The 8,749-nt window shown below is 41.5% G+C and overlaps 1 protein-coding gene and 1 non-coding gene across 3 annotated transcripts in view; one reads left to right on the forward strand and one right to left on the reverse strand.

Annotated features, from left to right (window-relative positions):
• Window positions 1-5,164, reverse strand: part of POLE4 (DNA polymerase epsilon 4, accessory subunit) — a 95,327-nt gene extending 90,163 nt beyond the window's left edge. Inside the window, exons 1-3 of one of the 2 annotated variants that reach the window (XM_060309729.2) lie at window positions 4,897-5,164; window positions 4,202-4,286; window positions 3,494-3,535 (exon numbers count right to left, since the gene is read on the reverse strand). In XM_060309729.2, coding sequence (XP_060165712.1) covers window positions 3,494-3,535; window positions 4,202-4,286; window positions 4,897-5,106 — 337 coding nt within the window. In that variant the 5' untranslated portion in view covers window positions 5,107-5,164. The remainder of the gene's footprint in view (window positions 1-3,493; window positions 3,536-4,201; window positions 4,287-4,896) is intronic. The other variant, XM_030877683.3, reaches the window with a different exon arrangement.
• Window positions 2,161-2,267, forward strand: LOC115864223 (U6 spliceosomal RNA). The gene has a single exon (XR_004043858.1). It is a non-coding gene; the product is annotated as a U6 spliceosomal RNA (small nuclear RNA).
• Window positions 5,165-8,749: the final 3,585 nt, after the last annotated feature.

Consider the following 8,749-nt stretch of genomic DNA (forward strand, 5'->3'; position numbering starts at 1 on the left):
TCTAAGAGAAAAGTTTGGAGCAACAGAGGCCTACCTTGAGAAATGAGAAAAATCTCAAACAACGTAACCTACCACCTAAAAGAATTAGAAGAAAAAGGACAAAGCCGAAAGTCAGCAGAACAAAGGTAACAATAAAGATCAGAGAGAAAAAAATGAAACAGAGAAACATAAAACGATAGAAAGATCAATGAAACCAAGAGCTGGTTTTTTGAAAAGATAAACAAAATTGAAGTCTTCAGTCAACTCATCAAGAAAACATGAGGATCCAAATAAACAAAATAAGAGATACAAAAAAATCATAAGAGGCTACTACCAACAGTTATATGCCAACAAATTGGGCAATCCAGAAGAAAGGGATACATTTCTAGAAACAGACAACATTCCAAGACTGAATGAGAAAGAAATAGATAATCTGAACAGCTGGACCACCAGTAGTGAAACTGAACTATTAATCAAAAAACACCCAGCAAACAAAACTCCAGGACCAGATGGCTTCACAGAGAAGTTCTACCAAACATATAAAGAAGAGCTAGTACCTATCCTTCTCAAACTATTCCAAAAACCTGGAGGATGAAACACTCCCAAATTCATCCTACAGTAAGACCACCATTACCCTGATACCAAAACCAGACAAAGAAACTACAAACAAAAAAATTACAGGCCAATTATCACTGATGAATATAAATGCAAACACCCTCAACAAAATACTAGCAAACCAAATCCAATAATATATTTAAAAAGGATCATACAACATGATCAAGTAGAATTTATTCCAGGGATGCAAGGATAATTCAATATTCACAAATCAATCAATGTGATACACCACATTAACAAAAGGAAAGACAAAAACCACATGACCATCTTAATAGACGCAGAAAAAACATTTAACAAAATCCTACACCCTTTTATGATAAAAACACTCATCAATGTTGTTCCTACCAGACTGGCAAAAATCAAACCCTGATAATACCAAGTGTTGGTGAGAATGAGGAACAATGGGAACTGTCATACACTGCTGATAGAGATGTGAATCAGGTATACAAGATGTTTGGCAGTATCCAAAAAAGATATACATATTCTATGCCATACTCATTTCATAAGGAAAGGCTTAAAAAAGAATATATATACACACATACATATTTGCATTAAAATACCCAGAAGATTACACAAGAGACTAATAACTGCTACGTGAAGGGAGGGGACCTATATAAGGGATTAAAGGACAGAGAGGGTAGAGGAAGACTGTTCACAATACTGTTTTTCAACTTCTACACTCAACCTATATAGCATGGAAGATCTAATTATGGTAAGGAGGTATGTTTTCAGCCTTGACACAAAGTGAGAGCTAGAAGTGAGCTAAAAATGGGAAAGGAAGGAATAAGAGAACTAACAGTCATACCTTACAAAGTGAGGAGCCAACAAAAAAAAAACATATTTTAGTATGTTATATAAATTGTAAAGGTAACAAAGGAACTAAAAATAATGATAAAACTACAAAAAATGAGAAAGGAGGGAAGGGACGGAGAGGGTAGTATAGGTTAGCCAAACCTTCGTTTATCATAGCAGGAAGTCAAAACATAAGATCTACAGTTGATAAATGAACAACAAAGCATATTATTCAGAAATATAAGAAACCATCTGAAAAGCTAAAAACAGAAATAATAAAAGGATGAGGGCCATTTCATTGTAAGTCGTTAGGTAACTATTTCACTTTTAAACAGGAATATATACTGACTCAATTAAAAAGAAAAAAAATTTCACTTAGAACATACACATCTAAGGACATAAGAACATTTATTTTACCAGGTACAAAATAATATAATACTGACTAAATCCAAGGGGGCTAAAATGACCAAAATTCAGATCTACTAATGTAGAATAGAGCAGAGGGATTCAACTACTCAGATTATTGAATCCAAAGATGAAAATGAACACATCCACCACTCATTAAATGGCCATTTATTAAAAATCCAAGCCAAGCACTATGCATGGTATAGGCTAAAGTGGAAAACTTTGTTAAGTTCTCTCCACTTCTATTCCTAGCACCCTCCAATTTATCATCCTGGCACCAGAAGTTGGCAGTTTTATGTCTTTAAACAGAAATTTGATCCCATTGCTCATCTCTCTGAAAAGATGGTAATTAAAAATAAACAGGTAGGAGTGCTCACTTCAGCAGTACACTTACTAAAATTGTAACGATACAGGGAAGGTTAGCATGGTCCCTGTGCAAGGATGACACACAAATTCATGAAGTATTCCATATTTAAAAATAAAAATAAACAGGTAGGGGCTTCCCTGGTGGCACAGTGATTGAGAGTCCGCCTGCCGATGCAGGGAACGCGGGTGCGTGCCCCGGTCCGGGAAGATCCCACATGCCGCGGAGCGGCTAGGCCCGTGAGCCATGGCCGCTGAGCCTGCGCGTCCGGAGCCTGTGCTCCGCAATAGGAGAGGCCACAACAGTGAGGGTCCCGCGTAACGCAAAAAAAAAACAGGTAGAGTTAGGCTCCAAACATTTTTGATTGAGGAACTGATAGGATGTCAGTCACAAGAAATTGTCTGCCTTAGGTAGGCAGCTAACAAGTTATTTTTAAGAGAAATGAGTAATCAGAAAAGAGATTTAAAAAAGATCTACAAATTAAGAGAATACTCAATAATCTAGGCTCAAAGCTAGCCATGGGAATATATCTTAAAAGACATTTAAAAGAATATATCAACAGGGCCAGGGGCCTAGGTTGATTACAGATGCAGAACAAAGGAGTAAAAATAGTGAAATAAATAATTCAAGAAAAGATTTCTGAAAGTAATGAGGCTTCAGGGAGATAGTTGAGAACATCCTGGTGTGATAAAGGTGAGAATGAACTGAAGGTGCACGGCTTTCGCAAAGCTCTTCAATCAGAATATATGTAGGGAATAGTAAGCTGATCAGATTTAGGAATTAAGTAGGAGAGAGAGCTCTAAGAGATGTTAGTTAAAATGAGGTATCTCAAATATTTTCTATTTCAATGACAAGATTTAGTTAGTATACAAGAATTAATCTAAAATTCCTAAGAACAAATAGATACAGGCCAGAATAGAATCTCACTGCGGCAAAATAATCACTTTACACAGACTGCTGAAGAAGAAAAAAGAACAAGAAGCAACCCTTTAAATGTTGGCAATCATTTCTGATCCCTAGCATTATGATGAGGGGTAAGATTTATATCTAAGAATGGAGATCAAAGTAAGAATCAAACTTCTGAATCCACCTAACTACACTGGGGTCTTTATAGTCCCTTCCATTTTTTTATGGTTAAGCAGTTTTCAGGAAGAAGTTCTAACTACCCAAGGGAATTTGAATTAGAATTTGTTTTTCCTATCTTAATAGGAAATGGGGAGAAAATTATTCCTACATGAACAAGGAAGAACCAGGCCATCGGTTTTATAAGGTTTTGAAGTCAGATCGTTAGCATGGGAAAGACAGGTGGAAATGATTACCCCGTGATAGAGAACTCACCTTCCAGGAAAGCAAATTCATCCACAGCTTCTATTGCATTATCTGAAACACAAGGTAAAGGGACACCTGACTAACTCTGGTCATTTGGGCATCAACCTCTTACAAAAGCACAACCCACAGTGAAGGGCATGAGGCTTTAGGGCATTTATAAAATTTGTCCCTTGCTATCTTGAGATCCATATCTACTCCACCACCAAATCTTACGTATCAGCTGTCTCTCTGAGAGTAAGAAAATAAGAAAAGCCTGGTTAAATACTGCTCACTGAGGGGAACATCTTTGCTCTGAAAGTCATCAGAGAAGTGTTGCCTATACAGAAGGGAAAGCGAGATTATGGTATATGAAAGCTTACAGATGTTCTAGGGTTACCAGCTAAAAAGTAGAGTCAGAAATCAAACCTCTACTTTCTAGGTGAATAAAAAACAGTCAAGCCTGGTACCATATGGCAGAAGGTATAAAGGGGTCTAGTTAGCTTTGGCAACATCTAGACTCCTTCGGTTCTCTGTCCCAGCACCTCTCCAGCCACCCAAAGCAGATTTTCAAAAGGTAGGGTTTTCTGGCACTGTGGCAGCCCAAGAGAAAACATCGTAGGAAGAGACCTGTGGCACCGCTCATCTTACAGTGATGCCGTCTTAAACAGTGTAAGGGAAAACCTCAACCAGCCCTCTCTTGTCTGCCCCCAGATCCAAGATACCAAAGTGACACTCTACCCAAATCTCTCCTCTGAAGGGTTTTCCTCTTCCCCTGTTGAGCACAACAGTAGGCATCTTTTGCAATGGTTTCCACAAACAGTTCCTGTGAAGAAAAGCAGAAAAAAAATTTCAAAAACAATAAAAGTTATAATAAACCAAAATTGAAAAAACAAAACAACCAAGCAGAGTTGTATGGATGAATTCTAGTACAATTCTTGTGTGTGCTTCTGTTGGCGGTGGGGGAACGGACAGGGGTGAAAGAGAGGTTCTCAGGGAAGCTGAAGGTTCTCCTGGACTTCATAAAAGTCTAGTCCCCTTCCCCCTCCCGCAGTCGCCCATGACACATCCGTCCCTCCCTCACTTGTAGATCCACCACACTCATTTACTTGAGGTTCCTACAAGTTCAGTGTTAGACTGGAGATGCAAATTAAAGTCGTGTTCAGGCCCTCAAGAAGAGGTAGGTATGTTAGCAAACCAGTACAACCACTTTACGCGACGCTTTTTCCGTCCTCCCTTCCTATGCTCACACCTCAGAATCCGGCCCCAGAACCTCTCACCTCCCGGTGCTCAGCACACCCCGCCCCAGATCCTCTTCTGGCTCCCCGCGTTCCCCAAACCTGGACCAAAGGCTCGCTAAGCCCCGCCCTTCGGAAAGGCCCCGAGCCCCGCCCCTCGCCAGGCACCCCCGCCACCCCATTGTGCCCCGGCCGCACCGCGGCTCGTGCCAGAATGAAGATGGCTTCCTGTCCTGCGAGCGTCACGTCGGGGTCCGCCTTCACCAAGGCCTTCACTCGCGCCAGAGGCAGCCTCGAGAGACGAGCCCCGGGCGCACTCGTCGGGGCATGGGGCTGCGGAGCCCCTGCGTCCCCACCGGTGCCCTCCTCCTCCTGGAAAGCCCCGTTTCCAGTCGCCACAGCCGCCATCCACGCCCCGAGCCTGCTGCGCGCGCAGCCGCCGACTGTGTGCACGCAAGCGGTGCCGGCCCCCTTCTCGCGCGCGCTGGAAGCCACGCCCCCTACGGGCGCGTGACTCCGCCCCTCACGCGGCGGGGCGCCAGACTTTTTGCCACTCGCAGCGCTGCTGTGGGCCTGGTGGCCTGTCTTGCCGTCACAGATGACTCTGACGCGCCGTCCTGCCTAGTTGAGTCTTCTTTTGAGAAATTTGATTGTAAAAGTAAACACAGCAGTAATAGAAATATATACAGGAGAAACTTGAACAAGTTTACGTGCTACTGGAAGAGACAGTAAAGTAGAGCAATAAACACGTAGGAGGGGGCTTACCCTGGTGGCGCTAGTGGTTGAGAATCTGCCTGCCAATGCTAGGGGACACCGGTTCGAGCCGGGGTCTGGGAAGATCCCACATGCCTTGGAGCAACTGGCCTCGTGAGCCACAACTACTGAGCCTGCCCGTCTGGATCCTGTGCTCCGCCACAAAAGAGGCCGCGACAGTAAGAGGCCCGCGCACCGCGATGAAGAGTGGCCCCCGCTTGCCGCAACTACAGAAAGCGCTCGCACAGTAAACGAAGACCCAACACAGCCAAAAATAAATAAATTAATTAATTTTTTTTAAATGTAGGAGGGAAAAGAAACAAGTTATGGACATCAATTCAACAATTCTTCCCTCTTTCTCGTGACAAAACCTCATCTATATCAGTTAGGGTCCAATTAAGAGAAAGAAACTGCACAGGGTTTGAGCAGGGAAAGTAATTTGAACAAGAAAGTTTAATATAAAAATTCCTACCTTTAACAGGGAATTGACTATTAAGGGGCAAAGAAAAGTCTAAAGAATAGAGGAATTGCATGTATGTTCCCGGGACTGGGGTAGAAAACCCAAGGATGGAATGAACATGGGAGAGCACTCCCTCCCAGCAGAACTGAGATCAAGATCTTGTTGCAGAGGGCCAGCCACGACTCACTGAAGTGCCCGCTGGCAAGACTCATGGGCAATTCACTCTCCTGGGGTGCTTTGGAAAGATGCCTAAGGAGAGGTGCTGCACACTGGTGGCCACTGTGCACTACAAAAACCTGCTCCCAAAACACACTGGGACCAGGAAATGCCCCTTTTTGTCCTCTAGTGCTCTCTACTGATACAGCATAACATCCTAACATCATAATCATCTGGCTGAGGAGAAACGTTCTGACATCACCAGCAAGCAATGAAGATGGACCTGGTGCTAAGACACAATAAGCTGATAGCAGCACACCACACCAGGTTAAATCAAATCCTATGCCTATACTACAGTGACACCCATGCAGCTGTATGTGGATAGAGGCAACAACAGAAAACGTCAACAACAAAAAACAAACTGACTGGTCTTAACCAGTCTTGTCCTCAGTCTCAAGTGAAAATGAAGGCAACCAACAATCCCACCACATTCTGCTCACTTGCCTATTCACCAGATTATTTGACACCTTCTCCTCAATCCACTTGGCTCTCTCTGCTGATGATATCGGTTGCTATTTCACAGAGAAAATAGAAGCACTGAGAATGGAGCTTCCGCCGACTCTCATCACTATGCCTATACACCTAACAGTACCTACACCCAGGTGCTCTGCCTTCCCACCTGCCACTGGACTGAAATGTCATTGCTCCTCTCCAAAGCCATCCCCTCCACGTTTGTCCATTAGATTCCTAACCCTTCTTACCTTCTCAAGGAAATCACTCTGGCATCTCTTTTCTCTCTCTTGCTTTTGCTCCCTTGCTGTCTTTCTCTCCCTCTGCTGAACCATTCCTATCAGCATACATCTTTTTTTTTTTTTTTTTTTAGAACTTTGTATATACCCCTTTATTAGCTTCTGGCAATGGATGTTGCTGGGGAGAACTGTTAGATGAGCTTGATTTTTTTTTTTTGCCTTATAGAAGAAAACATGTAGAAAGTATATTACATGTATTACATAACATTACATGTAATGTAATATATATTTTACATACTATTGTACATATATGCATATACACATATACATTAACACGTGGGTTTTGATATGTATGCATCAATTTTTGTTTTACTATTGTGTGTTTTTTCAGTATACAGACTTACTTCATCATTTAAGGAATAATTTTTGTTTTTATGATAGGGTTTTTTGTGGGTTTTGGGGGGGGTTTAAATTTTATTTATTTATTTATTTTATTTATTTGTTTGTGCCAGGTCTTAGTTGCAACATGTGAACCCTTAGTTGCAACATGTATGCAGGATCTAGTTCCCTGAACAGGGATAGAACCCGGGCCCCTTGCATTGGGAGCGTGGAGTCCTAACCACTGCGCCACCAGGGAAGTCCCTATGGTGTTTTTAATAGTTGAATATCTTTTCAGGGATACTAGTTATCCCCAAGTTAGATCATCTTTGTCCTCCATGTTGATTGCCTTGTAATTGTTTTGATTTTGTTCTTTTTTCATTCATTGTGGTTACGTTAAGCCTTTGTTTCATGTCAGTAATTCATTTTATACCTGTGTTTATCTGCTTTCTTTTGTTTCTAATTTACTTATCAGTTTTATAATAATGGCATCTCGGCTCTTAATTTGCTTCCATAGCTATATAAACAGCAATTTAGTCTCATTCTGTTTTTTCATCATTTGCCGTCTAGGTTCTTGTTTTAAGTCTTATTAAAATTTTAAATCACATGAAGCACTTGTGGGCAATTTTCCTGTTTCATAGAGCATGTTTTCTTCCAGATGGGGTTCTTCAACTGTCTTTTGTATACCACCTTCCATTCTTTTAATATTTTACTTTAGCATATTTGTACATTAGCCATACTCTTTTGTTATTTTTAAAAATGTTGCCTGTACTTAATGGGAGAAGTTCTAGTTAGTCTTCTACTTGCTTGATATAACATAAATGAATTTTCCATGACTCCTTATAATCTATTTGTCCTTTTTGAGTAGTGGTGGGTCCAGTATTTTTTTTAATTTACATCTTTATTGGAGTATAATTGCTTTACATTGTTGTGTTAGTTGCTGCTGTATAACAAGGTGAATCAGCTGTACGTATACATATATCCCCATATCCCCTCCCTCTTGCATCTCCCTCCAACCCTCCCTATCCCACCCCTCTAGGTGGTCACAAAGCACTGAGCTGATCTCCCTGTGCTATGCAGCTGCTTCCCCTAGCTATCTACCTTACGTTTGGTAGTGTATATATGTCCATGCCACTCTCTCACTTCTTCCCAGCTTACCCTTCCCCCTCCCCATGTCTTCAAGTCCATTCTCTAGTAGGTCTGCGTCTTTATTCTTGTCCTGCCCCTAGGTTCTTCAGAACCATTTTTTTTTTAAGATTCCATATATATGTGTCAGCATACAGTATTTGTTTTTCACTTTCTGACTTACTTCACTCTGTATGACAGACTCTAGGTCCATCCACCTCACTACAAATAACTCAATTTCGTTCCATTTTATGGCTGAGTAATATTCCATTGTATATATGTGCCACATCTTCTTTATCCGTTCATCTGTTGATGGACACTTAGATTGCTTCCATTTCCTGGCTATTGTAAATAGAGCTGCAATGAACATTGTGGTACATGACTCTTTTCGAATTATGGTTTTCTCAGGGTATACGCCCATTTGTGGGAT

Source organism: Globicephala melas, chromosome 12 (genome assembly GCF_963455315.2).
Source record: "Globicephala melas chromosome 12, mGloMel1.2, whole genome shotgun sequence".
Lineage (NCBI taxonomy): Eukaryota > Metazoa > Chordata > Mammalia > Artiodactyla > Delphinidae > Globicephala > Globicephala melas.